At 36.7% G+C, this 22,127-nt stretch overlaps 2 protein-coding genes across 5 annotated transcripts; both read left to right on the top strand.

Annotated features, from left to right (window-relative positions):
- Positions 1–1,156: 1,156 nt before the first annotated feature.
- Positions 1,157–11,235, top strand: LOC122402366 (sterol regulatory element-binding protein cleavage-activating protein). 4 transcript variants are annotated; one of them, XM_043405085.1, is made up of 13 exons: positions 1,157–1,900; positions 2,481–2,662; positions 2,753–2,986; positions 3,052–3,232; positions 3,384–3,529; positions 3,830–4,925; positions 5,026–5,299; positions 5,374–6,428; positions 6,505–6,664; positions 6,736–6,919; positions 6,994–7,133; positions 7,209–7,420; positions 7,749–11,235. In XM_043405085.1, exons 2-13 carry the CDS (start codon positions 2,547–2,549, stop codon positions 7,926–7,928), a joined length of 3,978 nt encoding a protein of 1,325 aa, XP_043261020.1. In that variant the 5' UTR covers positions 1,157–1,900; positions 2,481–2,546; the 3' UTR covers positions 7,929–11,235. The 4 variants fall into 4 exon arrangements, with proteins under 4 accessions (XP_043261020.1, XP_043261019.1, XP_043261017.1 ...); XM_043405084.1 differs by having other exon boundaries at positions 2,437–2,662; XM_043405082.1 differs by having other exon boundaries at positions 1,157–1,989.
- Positions 11,236–14,298: 3,063 nt separating this feature from the next.
- LOC122402326 (facilitated trehalose transporter Tret1-like) lies at positions 14,299–21,813 on the top strand. Its single transcript, XM_043405020.1, has 5 exons — positions 14,299–15,210; positions 19,041–19,264; positions 19,760–20,173; positions 20,563–21,128; positions 21,207–21,813. Exons 1-5 carry the CDS (start codon positions 15,173–15,175, stop codon positions 21,528–21,530), a joined length of 1,566 nt encoding a protein of 521 aa, XP_043260955.1. The 5' UTR covers positions 14,299–15,172; the 3' UTR covers positions 21,531–21,813.
- The last annotated feature ends 314 nt before the right edge of the window (positions 21,814–22,127 follow it).

The following is a 22,127-nucleotide window of genomic DNA, read 5'->3' as shown; positions in this document are numbered from 1 at the left end:
AATATTTATTACTGCTGTTTGTAATTCGTTTGGTATAAAAACCTGCAGTTTCAACGGCTATTATAACAATTTGCAACAATTTGCTTGGGCATTGATTTGTTTATTGTAAACAGGGTCGAGTGGTCATTATGTACAGTTTTACGAACCAAGTTCGCGACGATATTTTCCGGTTATAATAATTGTATAGTTACAATTATGTTAAATGTTAGATGTTCTCGAGTGATTAACGTTATCGTACAATTCACGCGAAAATAATTTTCGCATTTTGTCTTCGTTTTCGTTATCTTTTATCGACTTGTACACGATAATGGTCATCTTAATGTACATGAATTATTAATACCATTCTTTTGTGGCTCTATAATTATTTCTTTACGTTTGTTATTTAAAAATCCCTGTTGCAATTTTATAAAACAAGCCTCAATCGCCCCTGTCGATACTTAAGATTATTAAATTAAACGAACAAATTCCGTGTGATTCAGCCATTCTGTGTCGCAGCACCTACGACAATAACTTCTCCCGCGTTAATTAACTAATTTACTCCCTTCCCGTTTCTTTTCATCGTCCGTTTGTAGTACGGAACACAGAGATAGGAAATGAATAGAAATACAGATTTCTGCTATAAAGATTTCGACGTTAAAATGAGATGCAAATTGTTTTACATATTGCATAATTAGTGTATAGAGACAAAAAGAAGAGTGGCTACTTTTTTTTATGTTTGAAGTTTAGGACATTGAAGATGCAACGAACGTAATTACTTTGGACCTCGATCCTGCCATGGTGAAAGAAAAACCTAATCTATTTGTTCATTTACTGCTTATGAATAAATTATATTTACCAATAAATTACCAAACGCATTCTCCTTCAAAATAACTAAATTATTAAAATTCAGGGCATCGTATTGACTTGTCGCGTTCCGAAACGTCTTGTTTACGTTTCATGGGAATGGCGCGTTCGATGGACATTTTCACGGAGATCGTTTGGGAAAAGGTACCCGTCGCGGCGTTTGTACGTGCGTTTTTTAGCAATACACGCATAAATTAATACCGTTTGATAACAAATACTAATTCGGTAACGATAACAGATAACGGACGGACGAACTTAGTAAGAGATCGGAGTTTCTATCGCGTACGAAAGAACGGACAACAGTTTAATCGAGACGTTTTTCATTCGTGCGCGAACGATCGTCGACGACGAGCGAAACTCTCGTTCGATCATTTGCGCGAAAGCGAACGGCGCACGTCGTTTAACCGCGAACCCCAGCTGAGTTTCGCGGAAAGTAGGTTTAGAAAAATATTTCAGCACGTGCGTGGAAAACGTGGAAGGGAGGGTTGCGGACTGCATCACATTAATGCACCTGACGATTGGTCGCGAGTCGGAGGCTCGGCCGGACCGTTTAAAAATAAATTACCACCGCGCGTAGTGTCGCGCGAGTTAAATTGAAACCGGCCAGTGCACTCGGGGAATTTACGTTGGGCGTTCGGTAGCTCGCGCGCATTGGAAGTCGTTTCCCGACCACCGTCGTCTTCGCCGTCCTTGCTATCGTCATCGTCTTCAAATTCGCCTGTGCGTTGATCGTTTGCTCGCGGAATGACGTGTGCGACCGGGAACACGTGTGAGTGATCCGTGTGTTTCACGCTTGTGTCGTCGTTAAATCAATTCGAGTGTTATCTACGTTTGAATGTGCGCGACGAAAGGTCGAGTCTAACCTCGAAATCTTGCGAACTGTTCTCCGACTTGCGACCACGTTTTCTAGTGTACCGCGTTTCGCGATAGTGTGAAAAACGCGCGTGCCGAAGAGAATATCCTGAGATCGACTAGACCTTTTGTGTTCCAAAGCCGTCGGAGGATTACCCGGGATATGGTGCTACGATAAATCGTGACGATGTCTATTTAACAGTGGGTATGTCAACCTGAAAGGAATCGTCGATTGTTGCTGTGCTTTGTGATCCACGATGTAAAGCGAGACCAAGTTGACCGAGGAACGATATAGTTAGTGGTGCATGTATACGTGGTTTACTATCAAGTATTTATATTGTAATAAATTGTCGAATCCGATCGCGCTATCGTCATTCCTTTTATTGTCGTTGTTGCGTCATTAATTTACGCCATGGAAACACAGTTATTACGTTGCACCGTTGCGTGATACACATCATTGACTGTTTCACGTTCTAGTGAAAATAAGAGCTGAATGATGTGTCAGTTGCGTAAGGACATCGATAACTTGAGAAAAAGACATGGTCGTTTTCTTTTAAATTTTGTAATCTGGTTCTTGTTCTTTCAAATTTGGAATCTTATGTCGTACGACATGAAGGTCAATTTTGTATGCATAGTAGTGTCTATTCTGGTTGATTGAACTCAATTCGCGATATGTTTAATTGCTATTCTGCTCCTATAACTTTATATGATGTGTTGGTTTGTACTATGCCATTTCCACAGAAGAGTGCAGTGCTACTTTATGGAGTTTTGATCAATGTTCATAGGTCAATTACGAGCAATGTGTATACTATATACTATGAGACATGTTGGTAAGGCAGCCTTAAGGTGAAATGTTTCGTAGTTTACCGGATAGGGTGGCTGGGCTCTATTATGGCCACGGCCTGTTTTGCTCCTCCCATCCTATTGCTGTTATTTCATTGGCAATCTCGATTATATTATTATGTTGGTTAGTAGTATTTTATTTGAGTTATATGAAAGTATTGTAGTTCATTCTATATAGAGTAAATAATGAACGAACTACTATTTTCTCGTTTAGTTATCCTTTGGTCAATTTGCCTATGCCTGGCAACGCACCACGAACTATAATCAATCATACTGTTGTACCTGAAAACAATACAGAAAACTCTGTGTTTTATGTGCAACAAGTGGTATTAAGAGCTGGAGTTATTCCATGGATGGAAGAGTTAACGTTAATGGATGCTTTTCGGGGTCCACTTTATGAAATTTTTAATCTTTTAGAGATTATACAAAATTATCAGCATCCAGGAACGTAAGAGTCATGGATCTGATGAAAACTGAAATCAATTCACTTTTTATATTTATTATGCATTGTAGGTTGAAAACCCTCGATCAAGTGTGTTTACACATTGAAGCTGTTAAGAAAAGAAATGGTAAAAAACCAGAAGTTTTACCAGAATACAATTGTCTTGTTCTTTCACCGGCTAACTTGTGGCAGCGAAGTATTGAATTATACGCACAAGATACAAATCTTATAAATACAATTTATTCTTATCAGGTAGGAACATTAAAAAGATAATACTCTGTGTGCAATCTAAAAATAGTTAATTATTTATAATTATACTATAAAAATAGTAATAGTAAATTATTTATAATTATACTATTTTTAGTAGAATGGATTGCTACAATCATATAATTGTGTATTATAGAATCTGCAAAAGGGTAAAATTAGTTTGGCCGAAATAATGTTTGGAATGAACCTTAAAGAAACTGGAATAAAAAGGTATCCAATTCGTCTTCGACAGAGAATTTTACAATATGCTGTAACTATTTATTTAAAGGACTATGATTCAGAGTGAGTAATTAATTAAAAAATATCCGAATGATCATTTATACAGTAGTGCCCACTTAAGTGACCACGCTCGGGAGCGGCTGCGGTTATTTATGTGGGCATGGTTACTTCTCAGAATTCAATGGAGATAAGGAAAGAGGATAAGTGCGAGTGAGATACGCTTGATATTCGAAGCCGCTTGGCTTCTAAGAATTGGTGGGAATAACCGCGGGCACTTAAGCGAGCAAACATGCGGTCACTTATGTGGGCACTATTGCAATTATCATTATTTTTATAATCTAAACAAATGTTTATTCATTTTAGATTTATAAAAGGGTTACAACATAGATTAAAAAGTTATTACCACCTTCATCAAACAGAAGGTGATAATGCTACACATGTACCCATGGATGAAACATTACATATCTTTTATCCTGGTGAATTTAATTATAGTGACTTCTTTCCACTAATGATGACATTTAATGCCTTGTTCTTCTATGTTTATTTCTCCGTGAGGAAGATAGAAGTAGTGAAGTCAAAGATTGGTATAGCATTTGGTGCAACTATTACAGTGATAAGTTCATTGTCTATGACAGTGGGTGTATGCTTTTTCTTTGGTTTAACTTTAAGCTTAAGCGGAAAAGAAGTGTTCCCATATTTGGTAGTTATTGTAGGGTTGGAAAATGTTTTGGTATTGACTAAAAGTGTAGTCAGCACTCCAGCGCATTTGGATGTGAAAATACGCGTCGCTCAAGCTTTGTCCAAAGAAGGTTGGTCCATTACTAAAAACCTACTTACAGAAGTAACAATCTTGACAATTGGATTGTTCACCTTTGTACCAGCCATTCAAGAGTTTTGTATTTTTGCCATTGTTGGATTAGTCAATGACTTCTTTCTCCAAATGGTCTTTTTCTCGACAATTCTCGCTATCGATATCAAACGTACGGAATTATCCAACGAATCGTCTAAATTCCATTTTCCGAACGTTCCAACCACGCGAAAGCAACAATTTACAACAACTATAACAAGTAGAAAGCCGAATATCTTTAGATCAAAGTCCCATCCAAGGTTAAATGGCTTGTCCAACGGTCCGACGACTGTTATAGCTCCGAACACACAAAATACGCATACATTGGGTAAAATTCCAAAACGTTTACGTCTAGTTCACTTTTGGGCGCGAACGCGAATATTTCAGCGTGCGTTTATGGTATGGATGGTTGTGTGGATCAGCATGATTATTTATAATTCTGGCATCGTTGAACACGTGATACATTTGAGTGAAACGTTGAAATCGGAAAATGATATCGATGGGTATACTTTAGACAGACCCCAAACCATGAACAATTATGTAGAATTAAATACAATGAAACCACTGTCGATACTATCCGCTACCATTGCTCCGGATCATTTGAACAGACAGGTGATTAAATGGAAACATATTTTGTTACTTTACTTGAATGTTAGTTTTATACAACTTTTAAAATATTAAGTTTAATCTACCGCATTTCCTTACGCATTAGGACGATTTAAGCAATAATGTTACCGAGGAATTAAATAAATTAAAACCTGTGGACTTTCCCTCTTGGAACCGATTATCGCTTTATCATTGGTCCTCGATTCTTTCTATGTACAATATTTCGGCTGCTGGCGGACGTATAACTATATTGCCCACAATGAAATTTTCTCATGCTGTAAGTCCACAGTTGGTCAAACAAATTAGCAATCCCAACGATGTACAACATTTTCAGTGGCACAGTCTTGCTACCGCAGCTCTCGATCCCTTAGACTTTTCAGGTATGTTAGCCTGTGGAAACTGCGTTTTTCCAACGTTTGAATTTCAAATTACGTAATTATTTTAATAACCGCAGATATGGAGCTACCAACTAGGTCCGAAGGTCGTGGTTTTAACGCAGACGCTCCTTTCATTCCGTCGAGTCCGATGGAAATATTTTTGGCGGCAGTACTTTGTCTCATCAGTGTCATTGTTGTTGCTTATACGATGGTTGTTCTTTATCGTTGTATTTGTTCGAGAAACTACGCCGAATGGCGAGCTAGCTGGTATCAACCAGAAAAAGCTCACGATTCGACGACACATTTAGTTCTGGAAGCATTGCCGCTAGTCCTTGAAGGACACACGCAAGAAGTGGAGTGCATTGCTACGGATAGCAACACCATTGCTAGTACGTGTTTAGCTGGACATATCAGAGTATGGGACGTAACGTCCGGCGAGCAGCTAGCTCACATAGATAGAAAACAGTTTTTTAGCAGTCCGCAGAAAAACTTAAGCCAAACAACACCAGATGTGGACGAATTAATGTCAGATTACGAAAGTGGTTCGCCACCTTCAAGAGGTGAAATGGAGAACACCAATTCGTTTGGTTTGTACTCGGCTGTCCACTGTAGAAAATCATCTCCTGGATTGTGCAATATGCAAAGAGGACAAAATAATAATACTAAGAGACATTCGATGGGAAATACGTTAGATTATGATTATCAGACGAACGAATTTAGCACGGAAAAACGAAAACATTTACGAAGAAGTTTAGATAACGCTTACGATATTCCTGACCTGAAATCGACAATTAATATTAAATTTTCGTCCATGAAACACTCTCAGATACAACAAAATTATGAACCAGGATTCGATTTTGGTGATCAGTACAAATACCTGATCGAAGAACATAACAAATCTATAGACAAGTTACAGAAATCCGAAAGTTTAGAACAGTTATGCGTACCTAATGGAAGACTAAATTCGTCTGGTTTTCTGGATAGTATATCTTCGTTGAATGGAGACAGAACTGTGCAATTTTCACAGATGATATCTCCTATCTGGTGCATGGATTACCAAGAAAACCTTATAGTAGTAGGATGCGCTAACGGAAGTTTAGAATTTTGGGAAGGTACTACAGGTAGATTCAAGGTAGGAACACGTACGAACATCGAGGAACGTCGTTATTCCGAAAAACAAATGGAAAATAATAAATTGAATATTTCAGTGTTTATTCGATGATGGATCGGGGATCGGAATATCCGCCATTAAATTCGTCGGCAGTAGAGTCATAGCAGCTAAGTTAAGCGGATCTGTTGACTTTCTGCAGTTAGAGAGTTATAGCGAAGGTCAACAAATTGATTGGGGTTTTACCTCATATAGAAGAAGTAAGATTGTTTATAAACGTCTTACGTTAATAATCTGACCTGCTCTTCTTTACACTATCTTCTTTTTTTAGCTCACGTTAGAACGGGAAGTGCTGGCTCACCTATGGATATAAATAACATCATGCAATCTGAAGAAGACCTTCGTTGCATGAAAATTAGTTCTCATAGAGCACACCAACAAGCAATAACTGTGCTTGATAGCGAGGGTGGTCGTGTTTTAACTGGTAGTCAGGACCATACTCTCAAAGTATATAGGTATGCATATTTAGCTTATGGTTTCTTTTAAGCATTCGTTAGTTAATCCAGTTTCACTCGTTCTACTGTTACAGATTAGAGGATCAATTGCCATTATATACCCTTCACGGACATAATGGGCCCATATCTTGTCTGTTTATTGACAGGATGAGTCCCATGACGTCCGGTAGTGGATCTCAAGATGGACTGTTATGCGTTTGGGATCTTCTAACCGGTACGTATCCAGTTACATCGTGGATGGTTTAAACATATAAACAAACTTACCTATTCTGGTTTTCTCTGGTCGCAGGAACGTGTATGTACAGTATACAGGCTCACGATGGTGCGGTGGCAGCTATTACATGTTCCGTGTCGTATGTGATAAGTATCGGAACTGACGAAAGGTTGTGTGTGTGGGAACGGTTTCAGGGACACTTACTACATGCTCTTCCAGCACACAGATCAGCATACAGTTTACAATTAGTCATGTTAACGCATCATTTACTCATCACTAGCAATCAGGTATGTCAATAGCTTTCTTTTTGTTCAAGTTGAAATTTGATATTTTGCGTATTATCTGTTGATCATTTTGGACTGCTGTACTTCAAAGTCATTGAAGTCGTTTTGTGCCATAGTATATACTTGTCAAATTTCGTTCGTATTACTCCATTTTCTTAAACGAGTGTAGATGTTGAAAGAGGAGGTGCCATTTGATTCTTTAACTGAGAATATAATTGAGTTTTTAACGAAACTGTGCTTTAGAATTTTGGGCCTTCGAGATATAGACAAATTACTAGTTCTAAACGCTATCGCGTTATTAAATGAATGTTTGTAAATTGTCAAATTGCAGGGGTCACTAGTAGTTTGGGACGTAAGGACGGGGGAGCCTGTACGCGAAGTGAGGTTGGGTCACAAGGATAGTTGTATTTTCGTAAAACAAATGTTAGCGTTAAGGGATAGCGTAGTATGCGATTTCGGAAGACAATTACGAATAATCAGGTTCCCGTTGGTCTCTGACAAGCTAGATTAAGATCTGTATATGCACGTTGTACATAGTTGTTTCGGTTTCGATTTTTCTTATTTAATTTTAATACTTGCGCAAAATCTTACGCGTTGCTTGGGGATATAGATTTTTACACGACGTACATTTTATATTTTAAGTCGTACACAGTTTTACTATGAATGCTTCGCATTACCGACTACGTCATAGTCGCGCCTTAATGTTTATACTCCATCGAGACAGTAAATAAAATACGTTTGTCATTTTCAACGAGTAACGTATACAGATCTTTAATCGATTTCCCGGGGAACAGATTGTTCGTGTAAATTAAAATCGATATCGTGACACGACTGCACCGTAAGAGTTGCAGGACGCAAAACTGAAAACAATGACACGCGATATGGAAAATCCATATTTTTAAATGATTAAAACAAGAGGATGACCTAAATCCTGGTATCTTTATTCATTGTCTTAGAAGAATGGCTGTGCTACATTTTGAAGCATCTGTTTCATTTCACGATGTAACTTAGGAGTATTTCCGTAGCGACGTTCATTTTGTATATGTAAAAGGTTTCAAAACAAATTTATAAGCTCTAACTGATATTATGATAAGTAGAAACTGCATTTGTTAAACCGGTGCTGTTCCATAACACAGATGTGCTGGGTTTTCACTTCTGTGTGTTTAAAAACAAGTGCGTAGCAATATTAATTAATCACGAAATGTAAATGATAAAAATGGTTAAACGTTATTGGATAAAGAATGTGATGTCGTCTGATGTTTCGGTTTATCAAAGTTAGGGCCAAAAGTTTGAGGACTGGTCCAGCACACCAAGTATTTGAACTTAAAAAGTTTTTAAATAAACGTTGCGAAGTTTTACGTTAATTATATAGTAACATTTCATTCTTTGTATATGTGTAACCTAGTTACATGTATAATGGTCTAAAAGTGCCTTTATTCGGTCTTTATTTAGTCAGACTAAGTAAAGAAGTGTTGTAGTAAAGGATTATAAAAATTGAACAAATAGATCTCAGTCTTCTGGTTCGTAGCACTTTCTACGCGACTTTGAAGAAGACTTAAACTAACTGTATGCTAAATGTTGATACATTTAGAACATTAATCTTCAGCTGTTGATCGGAGAGTAATTTACGCTTTACGCTCGGCAACAAGAGTTCTGTTCACATAGCTAGGATTAATACGCGGAATGGAACTCCCGAATTCAAAGATTCAACATTTAACATCTCCTTTACTAAACGTTTAGTCTTGTTTAGCTTTAGCAGTCTATTTTTGTAAGGAGAATCATCGCTCTTAAGCGAGCTAACATGGGTCCTATTTTATATATAAAATATATACTATTATAGAAGACTTACAAGTGTGTATTGATAAAATATCTTTTTGCTTCACAACGCATGATAGTTCAAAGAGTATGTACATTTTACGGCACATTTAAAAGAAAAAGTAAAGCAAAGTGTACAAAGAAAATTTTGATCAAGTCCATGTGAAAAGCTATATAGAATCATTGTTAGAGAGTGTTTAATGTTTCACAAAAGATTCCTAACAATTAACTGGACGTGTATTTGAATGAAAGTTTTGAAACATCGTTTTTATTTTATCGAAATAAAAGATTTTTTAATCTACCATGTATAAAACTTCAGTGTACTCTTTAACTGTACGTGAACTTCTATGCTTCCAGCGATGTGATACACGAGAGTACATGAACAGCTTCCACTGAAATACTAAAATGCCACGCAATTTGTTAAACGGGAGACTAAATTTTAAATTTTTTGTTTCTGCGAAAGGGTCCAAAGGATTTGAAAATTTTCACGCGAATATTTCCAGTTAATTATAGGGTATACTTTCCACAATTAAAGTTTGATATGTGTGATGCGAAATGAATGTTATAATATAATGATCTATATGCCTTTAGACTGAAGTGTAAGACGATTTCTATTGACGAGTCTCTTTTATTTTCTGATACCCTATTTGAGGTTAACTAGAGCTTGAAGTCACGATCATTGATCTATTAATATAGATATATATATACATATATACATATATATTTTTCTTAACCAAAGTTGTAAATCATATCAGGTCATGGCATGCTCTTACACGTAGGGATTAATTGACGAAAACAAAGCAAAAAGGGAAAAAAATATCTAAAGTGCTTTTATCGGCTTGGCTGATTAGCTAACGATCATTTAGGAGTTAGTGTGATTTTTATATTTATTTAATTAATTTAACATGTGTAAATGTGTCGTACACCAGATATATTGTTCTTAATAAATTCTCACATTTATTAGATCTTGATTTCTTTTTGTTCTCGTAATTTCGTTTACATTCTAGCACCTTTTTTTTGTATTAGATCGATTCGTCAATGAATTGGTTCATAATTATTGACAAATGTTCAGTCCTTCCCTTTCTTCCTTATAAAGTAGGAAACACAATAGAAAGAAAACATGCTGTTACTAAAATTAACAGTGTATTTATTGAATGATTTTTCAATAAATATAACGCATTGCTGAAAACAATCGAATGATCGCGTCTTTTGGTTAAATATTAGAGGGGGAAGATATGACTAGAGATATAACAAAAGTATTTTTAGAAAATGATACTCTAATTATTTTGAACAGTGTAGTCATTTTAGAAAAATAGCTCAATTGTTTATAAAATATCGATATCAACAGATCAATCATGGTGGGAGGGATTCTTGTAAAAGCCAGAATATTGGAGACTTTTGAATTGTGATTTTAATAAATGCAGCTAATACCTTATTTTTTTTGTTTTTTTTTTTCGGAATGATTGAAATCCTCTTCTTGTTACAAATATAGCAGAAAATTGTCGGAGATCGTAGTAGAATGGAGTATCTTTGATGTAGAATAATTTCTACAGTAAATAGTTTGGTCCAAATTTAGTGGAATTTTCCTTTTGGCGAGAATTAAGTTGTTAACCTGATAGGCAAAGCAACGATAAGAAAAAGTGGTTTTAACAGTAGGAGGGAATTCTAAGAGATCAATGGGCGTTGTAAGAGGTGGAGGTATTATTCCACGATTAGATTACGTGCGTAATGTCGAATGCAAATTTTAATCTTTTATAAGATATCAAAGATGCGATATGAAATCTACAGAAGATCATGCGTATTATATACGGCTGCATATTACATTTATTGTTATTAATACCACATTTTGTAATGAATATTTTCAATATTAGGACACTTAACCGTAAGACTAATATAAGTTAAAGTTAAGTAGTATTATAAAGAGAAGAGATAATGATATAAGTATCATTGAATACACAAAGTCAATATTTTATTAATATTAAATAATGTAAAGATGGCACTGTATATTTATAAACGGATAAATAATTGATATTTGTAAATAGTTACCCGAATTATTAATGATACTAAGATATTAGACGTTATAATATTACGAAATTAAAAGGAGAAAATAATTAAAAGTGTTTACCTGATTTACGATAGTGTAGACGATGTTTCTTAATTTTATTTGCGTTCTCTCAAAGTAGAATCAATGTGGTTTAGCAAACTAAAGATTTATTATACTATTTAACTACTTCAATGCGTATCTTTGACTTGCTTGTCACTTATCTAGTATGGATAACATATAATTGATATAGATCATATAATTGATATAGATCATATAATGATTACAAAATCACATTAGATTAATTACACATGTCTCTTTTATTGTTAGATATATCCTTGCTCGATATAATTTCACGTTCATATTCCGTGCAGTATTTAATACAATTTATACAATTTTATTTCTAGCTGGCTTACTACTATTTCTGAAAGATACTTCGTTATTTACGAACATCCGCAAAGTATCTCTCACTTCCCCCCGTATTCCAATCCCAAAATAAATCAAATTTACTAATTCTTTCGCCGATGTTGCTTTCCATAAATAATTAAGTTATTATTTATTTTAAACCGCTCCACGAACTTGTTAAATTGTATCAATATTCCGAGGGGGTCACTGAACGGATGTTCCTTGTTAGTACAGTCGTCCTCGAGTAAACTGTACCTTACACTTTATAAGTATAACATACTTGAGAGCAATTGATCGCGTTAGACAATTAGGAGAACGTAAGTAGCAGAGAGTGCGGTTGATAAGCTTATTTATTTGGTCTAAATGTCGCTTAAGCGTATAGCTTTTTATGATAAAACATTCTTGGAATTTGTATAACAAAGAATTTGTCAGGTTGGTGTATGTTTCTTGGTAACTGGACAAACACGAAGATACGGAGATCTAAACCTAATAAAGACAAAGGAAAGTTTATCTCCCGTGTTTGCTAATTGAGAACATAAATTTAATTGATGATTATCTTTGATCAACTGATCGTCTTTGCCCTTTATCTTTTAAAAGTGGATATTCAAGTAAATTCGAGACAAAAAACAATTTCAGCTCTTGACCACTTTAAATAATAGTAAATTCGATGATTCATCTACCTGATTAAGGGGCCATTCTACCTTGTAGGCATGAAAAATACGTGTTTCTTTGTGATTTTTTTTTGCGGGTTATTAAAGAGCAATTAATTCCGGATTTTGTAGATACATTTATTATATATTTAGCTATATTTACGAATTTTTGCAACGCATAATATCTATTGATTACGCTGTTTTTGTTGATCATCAAACAACAGTTTTTACGAACGGCACTCGACTGCGTACGTGATATCTTGTGAACAAGTTATTCGAAATCCTAAAACCAACGATATTCTTAATATAGATGAGTGTGGTTATAGCATGAACTAGGATCTTTTCAAAAAAACAAAAAATGGCAAAATGGCAGCTATTTTACGAAAAAATACTGAATATTTTCATATATTTGGTTGCTTTTTTGTTAATAAAAGAAAAAGTATTGCATATATCGCAATTATCCTAGTTCATGATATAGGGAGACCAGTTCTGAAGATACTGTATAAATTTGATGTTGATATCTTGAATAGTTTTTTAGTTATCACGCACGCAGTGCCGAAAAATGTAGTTTCGAGAAAAACAGCTTTAAAGTTTCACGTCCAGTTGTTATACCTGCGCGCGGTACATTTCAGCAGGTTATAACTTCGTTAGTTTTTCAAATTTCAATTTAATATTTGGTAGATATATTTTCGAGACAACATACTAAAGGAAAATGCAAAAAAAAAAATATCGATTTTTTTAATCCCACAAGGTAGAAAGGCCCCTTAAGTAGTTCAAAGAAAGTTTTCACGTTCAAGTTGTTCGAAGAAAGTGAAAATATGAACATAGAAATTTATCATAGGCAATTATATTACAGCAATCTAGTACAGTATAGTTAATATGTTTACAAAGAACATAATTCTATACAATTTTCCTCAACCATTTGCATTATATCGTATTTTTTAATATAAGATTAATTTATTTAAATTTATTACTATGAATTATACAATGGTTTACCATTAAATTGCCAGGTGTGAAATTAGTTAAAAGCAGTTGTTGATTGAGGACAAGAAGTTTTCCATGGTTCCAATGGCAATAAGACTTGTGCAAACCACAGGTGTTAAGAGTAATTAACAGTTTTAGAATTATTATAGCGGATGTGAAGTGCCAGTTTCTACGTATCGTGTTGTTTCAAAAACATTGTGACTTAGTCCAAGACACTAATAAAAATTATGTAATTTTTATCAGTAAAGAATGACTAAGAATTTTACCATATTGTTTGAAGATATTTTAGTAAATTAAAGGTAAGAAGATTAACTCTATATTTCAACGTTTTAATCATCCGATGGTAATAATAGTCTCAGTTTATTTTACATGTTGTAGACTAATAATAGAAGATAATTCTATGAGAAGATAAGATGATTTCTAGCGGAGAATGTCCAATTTCCTGCATTGTATTATAGTTACTATGTCATTATGTTGTTTTAAAGACCTATTGGAGTAATTTTCATTAATGAAAAAACAAGCGATATAGATTTAATCAAGATCAAAGAAAAAGTTGCCACAACTCCCGACAGTTTCACCTAAAAAATTAATAATACTACATATCACCAATAATTTATTTGATATTTCGATGTCTTCTAATATCTAACTATTTACTAATGATTTTTGAAATATTTGTTTGTCTTTTATTTACCTGGGGCACACATACACACGCACGCAACGTAAGTTCGTCTCATGAAAAGATTTCCAATTCCTCCATCGTTATTATTAATTCGTAAAGCGGATTAATCGATGGCACACTCCTCTGTCGGCTCTTGAAACACGACTGTCCGCCACACTAGGTGTAACAGCCACGAAGTTGCAAGAGGGGGGCACAGTCACATGTATCCGTTTACGAAACAACTCTGACAAACCTGGCCGGGGGAAGTGGAGGAACTAGGCATCGGTATTCGCTTTCATTTGTCGTTCAGTGTGTTATAACTGCTCAGAGAAGGACCAGCTCCTCTCTCTTCCAGCTTTCTTCAAACACCAAATCGAAGAAAAGGGAAGAAGACGTCTGGTCACTTCGAGACCCATCCTCCAAAACCAGTACAACGACAGAGGCAACCAGTTTTGAGCGCAAGGTTTGAGGATCGACGAAATGAAGAAAAAGGGAAGGTGGCTTTGCGAAATTTGAAAGGTTGGAGCAACAGATAGAGACTGAAACTTGCAAAGTGTACATAAAGTTTCGGGGGAGTACAGAGGTCGAATAAGAAGAAGTCGAGCCCTGAAATTGTAAGCAGTAAAAAGAAATTCGTGATCGGTGTCGTTACAAACGTTGAGGACTCGATCGATGAAAAAGGAACAATCGTGGACCTTGCAGCGATGATCGATGACTGGTTCAATGGAATTTTGATGAAATCAAGATAACGAACAACAAAAGAGAAAGATAAATGTTGATTTTAAATTTGGACTAACAGTGTTTGTTAGAGAAATAAGTAAGCCAGGGAAAAGGATTTGAAGATATCAGATATCTATGCTGGCCTCGCCTAGTCTTTTACGGAGTTGTCAATCTAACAAAACGGTAGAAACGTTAAATGCCAAGTGACAGACTTCTGAATTGTATCTAACGAGAAACTGTACAGGAAGAAATAATTTTGGGAGACAGTGGTGACTTTGGGAAGAAACACGTTTTATGATTTTGTGTTCGTGGGTTAAAATTTAATAGACCCTCCCTCTATCGCGAGTATTTCAAAAGAAAAACATTGATAAATAAAGAAGAATTCGTGCATAGAAGAAATTCGTGTAAATTAGGAAAAAAGAAGATATGCAAAGAAAAATGTTGAAAACACTGTAATTGATTGTATTTTATTGCCCCCAAAAATGGCGCAGTATCCACCATCCAACGAGGATATGAATAGGTTTGTAGCATTTATTTTCTGCAAAATTTCGTAAAGAAAATAGTATTCTATAAAACTCTACTAAAATTATAATTCACGAAGAGAAATAAAATTCTTATCGTGGTTACTTTGCCTGTAATTATTTTTGTCTGCACGTTTTATGTTGTTTATCTCCATCTAAAGAGTTTAATGGTAGTTTTATTGCAGCACTAATCCAAACATTTATTACCTTTGTTTAATTTAGACGTCGATCTTCCAAGAAGAAGAATGAAAAATACTAAAATTTTTAATTTCAAACGAGAAATTAATTTTTGTGAGAAGACCAATATTTGTTTAATTCGACAAAATCAATTTAACAATGATGTACGACTAAAAAATAGAACTGCATAACAGAAATTTGCTAGAAATTTTTCAATTGAACATCCTTCGATTGTATAATGGAAATTCCAGGCCTTTCGATCGTTCCATGTTTCATTGAAAGTTGTTTTCCTTCTGCAATCAACGGTCTCGTCTTTCTTTGTCAGTCATTGTGACGATAACGAGTTTATTAAAATGAATTTCAGGAAATTCATCGCTAACAATAGCTGACACCTTCCATTTTAAAACACATGTAATATACAAGTTAATTATACGTCTTTACATAACTTAGTAGCATTATATTGGCGTAGTGTATCGTGTTGAGGGTTTAGAACATTAAGGTATTATGTTCGAGGTTTCAGTAAATTACAAACGTAACTACCTTTAGACAGAAACATAAAAGATTTAAAGTTACTAGAGTAGAGAGGTTTACGATACAGAGAAAGTGTTTAAAATTCAAGGATTTAAAGTTTCAAGCGTTCAATGGTTTAACAGTTTAAAGTTTCACCGGTTCGAAGGCGAAGAAGTTAAAAATTCAAAGGATCAGGATTATTTTTTCAAATTTCAAAGTGAAACTCGAGTCGTATTTTTAAACGGGCAAACTTTTAAGAATCGCGAACAAAATTTGTCGGTTTTTGCAAGCCTCCATCGCGATTATCCCCTTTAAACTTTTACGAGCACGGATTTAACTTTTTCATCCACTTGTTGCTTCCGTATTGTAGCTTCGATAATCGTTCATATATCGGTGCAAAATTCGCTGGACCACGCTTTCCAGGGTAATGAAAATAAATCGTTTGATCGAAATTTCAGCGATTCGATGCAGCGATAAAAAAAAGTTCGACTCCAAGTTAGGAAGACGCGAAGTTTTCTAGATTCGAAACGATTATAGACCAGTTTGAAACGTAAACAGACAGCGGACAAATCATGCGGAACAACTTTCATCGCGGAAACGTAATATGCATTTCTTTCTATGAATGTTACTGCATACAGCCGTCGACCTTGATGGTTATTACCATATGCACATCCATTCATCGTGCCGTCTATTGAAATTGCTTAACATAATTTCTTGTTACTCGTTCTGCTCTTATGCATTTGTGTATAGCATGATCAAGATAAGGAACCAACTTTCCTTGTTGTCATACCAATCAGTCGATCTGTTTGTGTTTGAAAAAAGTTATGAAATGAGCACAAGCTCTTCGGACGCTAAGCCGATTTTCAAATCAGTACTTACGCAGTTAAACTCGCCCGATTTAATCGCCATAAAATTGATTTAACTGATTTCTGCGAACGATAAGCCGTGGTATTGTATGCATTAGAAAATGTTCGTAGAATCATAGATTTTACAATGCGATGTTTGCAGTCTGCTTAAAGTCAATCCAAGAAGCAGCGCTTTATAGAGCATTTATTTAAGTATTTATATTCCTTGGCAATGGCGTGCAGCGAACAATGATATTTGACTAGAATTTTGCAATTTCGTAATAACAATAGTTACGAATATTTGAGAAGAATTTTGTAAATCAATGATAGCTAAAATACTGTAAATCGGTGGATTAATAAATTGTAACGGTTTAAGGAAACTGTACGTTTAATTCGAAGAAGCATCGAAAAGTTACTTTACAATTTAATACATTGGTGCACGCTTCGTATTTCGAATAATTTTTTTCCGTGCGCAGGAAAACTGAGAAACGATTACTTTACAAAAAAACGAGCAATTATATCGTTTGCTTCGTAACTATCGATGGAAATTTTTAAGTAATAACAAAACAGTATTTCTATCGGTACGCACTTGGTAATTACAGATAAAGGTAAACTAAACCACACTAAATAGTCTGAATTTTTATTATGTGGTAATTTCAACGATAATTGAAGTTTTAAAAATGAGGATTAACTGATCGAACTAGAAAAGAACGTCGCGTGATAGGATTATATAAGTGCCGCGTAGCTTCCATAAAATAGAGTAAAATCATCTAATTCTTTGATCTTATTATCAGGAATCTTGAAACTACCGTTATCAGCGAGAAAACTTTTCGTCTGTAGTGATTTATAAGGAGAAATGAGGATTATGGTGATAAATGACAACTGCTTAACCGCTAGCTTTCAATTCTAACGATTGCGTTAGGTTTCAGGCTCAATTTTCCACGCGACTTGCTGCTAAAGTTTCTCTCCTACGATCACGCGTATTTGCTGGGATTTCCATTCGAGAATGACGTTTGGCCATTATGTTTTTTCAGGATTACTCGAGGATAGTTTTTTTACGGTGATCTACAATCGTAGATTTACAACCATCTTTAATTTATCATCTTGCTATTATACTTAATTAGTTTTGGGATTATAAGTGAGAAAAATCAAACACCTTATCTTCGTGCTTATTTCTATTTCATTTGACGTTAAGACAACCGGTATGTTCCATTAATTCTTCCATGCAAAATCAAAAGAAATGACAAAACTTTGAGGGTTTTTTTCGCTGTAGTGGCTCAAATATTGTCCTTGTTTTTTCATATATAAAAAAAAAAAATGGGTCAACATGGGTTTGACAAATTTGCTCCGACGCAATCAATGGAAATAAGAGTTCTTTCGTGCGGAAACGCGACGGTCAACCTTACGGGTGTCGAGGTGACTTTCGGACGCGAAGGCTCTTCCGGTCGCTCTTGTAAAAGTGCTCTTATCGTCACTCGAGAGTACAATTCTCGAGTGGATAGCGGGCATTAACGGATCTGGCTGTACAAAGAATTACAAGAAAAAATTGCCAAGGAAGTTACGACACGTTCTGTTTGCTCGCGCGCGCAAAAATAAAAGAAAAAGTAGGTTTCTCGAAGAGATAAAGCGATGGTTACGTTTTAAGTCCTCGGCGTCCGTCGGTTATTAAGGGATTAGCCAGAATAACTCTCGTCGGCAGCTTGTTGCGATCTTATCGCGTTAATGTCCGCGAATTCACAGCCTCGCTGAGGATTTTTCCGTGCACGTTTTGCTTCTCTTGGAATAGAATCGATAAATAAAAAAAAGACGTTGCAAATTAGTGCATCGGAGAAACGGTTAACTTCGGAGATTAGGCTCGATCTACCTGTGCGAACCGGTTTGCGAAGATCGGTGCACAGAATTACGCAAACCGACGCGGGGAGCGTGCACCGAGGCTTATGCAATTGCAGTGGTTCAGAGCGATGGTTCCTTTCACGCTGAAAGGAATTATGTCAATGACGGGAAAAACAACGCGCAATAGCTCTGGCGTCGTAAAAGGTGAATGATGGGATCATCCTTGGTGTTGGTGGCTTTGATTCACGTTACAATCGAATCGGGCCAATTCGTTACATCGTTTGCTTTCGATTATGATCCTCGTAAAATTTCCAACGCGTTCCGTAGACAATAAAACACATTTACACGAAAATGTTTTATATTTTAGTGCCATTAACGCCACTTGTTTTTATATTTTGTTGCTCTTAGCGGCTGACCCTGCCCGTATAGATTGTACAGTAGTACAGCGTGTGTTTCTGTTTTAGAAACGAGGAGAAAACTTCACCGGTCGAATTGAATGGCCACGTCGAGATTTCTTACCCGATATCGAAATTTCGACAAGCATTGCCACAATGTTGCGCAGTCTGCGCGAAAAATCTTCTGATGATCACTTTTGGATCCACTCTGGGATTCTCCACTATTCTGATACCGGAACTGCAGAAGGAGAATTCGGAGATCCCGGTCACCTTGGAGGAACTGACGTGGATCAGTAAGTACAGTAAAATTCAGATTATTCGGCATACTTGAAGTGATAAAAACGAGGAATTGGACCATTTTTATACGGGTTTTCTCACTTTACGCGGTCAAGGGACAACTTTTCGAATATTCTTAGAATTTCTACAATCCGCACAGAAAATATCAGACATTGGTCAGTCATGGTCAGACATTGTGTTTTCGGTAAAGAATTTTTTTCTTGAAAATGCGTAGGATTTCGTCGGTATGTCTGTTGACCAAAAATGATTGCAATTTACCCCTGCAACTGAAAATAATTTTTTTAAAACGATTTTAAATGTTTTAATTTTGTCAAAAAATTTCACATCTTGACGAATTTTTTTCTCGAAAGTGGGTAGGATTTCAGGGGTATGTCTAATGACCAAAAATGATTATAATTGATCCTCGCAACCGAAAATAATTTTTTTAGAACAATTTGAAATTTTCTTTTTCCCCGAAAAATTTAGGCACCTGTCTATTATTTTATTTCTAGGTAGCTTGAATCTGTTTCTCGTACCGATCGGTTGTTTCGTCAGCGGGCCGGTGTCACAATACCTCGGCCGAAAACGGACCATGTTGATGACCACTGTCCCATTCATAATAGCATGGTTGATTTTCCACTACGCCACCAACGCCGGGATGCTGTTCATAGCGTTGGCCATGACAGGGTTGACCGGCGGCCTCCTCGAGGCGCCAGTGATGACCTACGTGGCGGAGGTGACGCAACCCCATCTTCGCGGCATGTTGTCTGCCACCTCGAGCATGTCCATCATTCTGGGCATCTTCACGCAGATGCTGAGTGGGAAGCTCGCCAACTGGAGAACGGTCGCCATGATCAATTTGACTTACCCCCTTATCTGCTTCGTCGCCCTTTGCATGGTGCCGGAGAGTCCGTACTGGTTGGCAGGTGATCCTCATTCTTTTTCCTTTTCCTAAACTCATCACAAATTACGATTAAGCATCGTCGAGCGATCAAGTATCACGTAGAAATTAGAGGCTTTCGTTTGATCAGTTTATCCAACTCACGTAAGAACGCTTAGAACTAAAGACAAACTACTTCCCCGGTTGAAAACTATTTATCAGGCGTTCAAGTTAAAATATCCAGTTCATCGTTCGCAACGAATTAAGTTAAAGGTTTCGATCCAGTCAAAGATATACTCGTTAATCAATTTAAACTATCAACTTATTGAATACAAAATAATCCAAGCTTTCGTCGACGTTTAGCAGAGATTTCCTATCCAGCAAGTTTGAGATCCCTGTTTAATTCCTCCGTCGAACCGTGTTCGTGTCTTGCAGCGAAGGGTCGTTTGAAGGAAGCGGAGAGCGCTTTGTGTTGGCTTCGAGGCTGGGTTGGTCCGGGCCAAGTGACGTCAGAGTTCCAAACCGTATGCCAGGACGTTCACAAGCCCGCAGAATCGCTGGAGAAGTCCTGGAAGGCCTACACAAAGAGAACCTTCTACTTGCCCTTCATTCTGGTCACTTTTTCATTCTTCATCGGGTCGTTCGGTGGATCTAACACTCTTCAGACCTACGCTGTGGTGATCTTCAAGGAGCTGAACGCTCCCATCGAGAAGTACACCGCCGCGGTGTTCCTTGGCCTGGCTCAATTGGTCGGCACGCTGATCTGCGTTTTCGCCATTCACTTCACCGGGAAACGAATGCTGAACTTGTTCTCCATCGCGGCCACGGCTCTCTGCCTCTGCCTCGCGGCCATTTATGGTTATTTGAACGACAGCAGCACGGTAAATACTGAGAATTACACCTGGGTTCCAACCACGTTGATGATAGGAGCAGCGTTTTTCTCTCATATTGGAATCAGACTGTTACCGTGGATCCTTGCTGGAGAAGTGTTCCCTGTGAAGGTACAGGCGTTCTTTTTATGCTTTGAAAGCACTTAGAATCGTTAATTGAATGAAGAAACTGTGGGGTTTTTGACTTAGGTACGGAGCAGCGCGACGGGGACTGCTGGCTCCATGGGCTATATCTTCAACTCTGTCGCGAACAAAATCTTCCTGTACATGGTGAACGGGATGTCCTTGGCCGGCACATTCTTTTTCTACGGCTTGATGAACGTCGCTGGCGGCGTGACGCTCTACTTTATACTGCCCGAGACGGAGGGTAGAACCTTGAAGGAGATCGAGGATCACTATGCCGGCGTACAGAGCTTGAAGAACAAGCCCAAGAAGGAGGACTTGCCGTTCAAAGAGAAGTGGGCAGCCACGAATCCGGCTGTGATCTACGACGACACGGAAAGCAAAATGTGAACCCATGTTTTAGTTGACTCTCTGGAGGAACTATGACTTTGAAAATGATGCAATTTCAACATTATCGTTCGATGTTCCTTGTTCCTTTTATGGAAGGTGATAAAAACTGGTTTGCTTTAACTTTACTATTATCGATGCTAGATATTTACAGAGACGGGTACGTAAGCGGAGAGAATTTATTTTTATTAATTTTCGTAACGTTAGATAAGGCTACATGTTACAACGTTTCACGCGAAGAGTAATAGCTAGCTGTTATTGTAAATAAAAGATTCCACTATATAGTTTTGATACTACGAAGCAAAATGTTTCACCAGATTGTACCTACGGTGCGTCAGTCTTCCGTCAATATTGAGCAATTATACTCGACAAGAGATACTGACATTTGACGTTGACAAGTAGTAAAAACTTATTTATAATCTGAATTTTCTCCTTTATTATGCAGTTATGTACGTTTAAATATTTACAGTTTCATCAAACTAAATCACAGGGTATCGCAGTTTAATTCAGTCGGATTTGGAACGGTTGGTTTACAAATAGAATTTTTTGGCTTCCTCGGCCGCAGCTGTCTTCGCGACTGATTTTTCACTGTTCCACCAA

This window comes from Colletes gigas, unplaced genomic scaffold, assembly GCF_013123115.1.
Source record: "Colletes gigas isolate AHSC1104 unplaced genomic scaffold, ASM1312311v1 Colletes_gigas_Sc00035, whole genome shotgun sequence".
NCBI classification, from domain to species: Eukaryota; Metazoa; Arthropoda; class Insecta; order Hymenoptera; family Colletidae; genus Colletes; species Colletes gigas.
The sequence above is the reverse complement of the archived record's forward strand: the minus strand, read 5'-3'. Positions and strand labels throughout refer to the sequence as shown.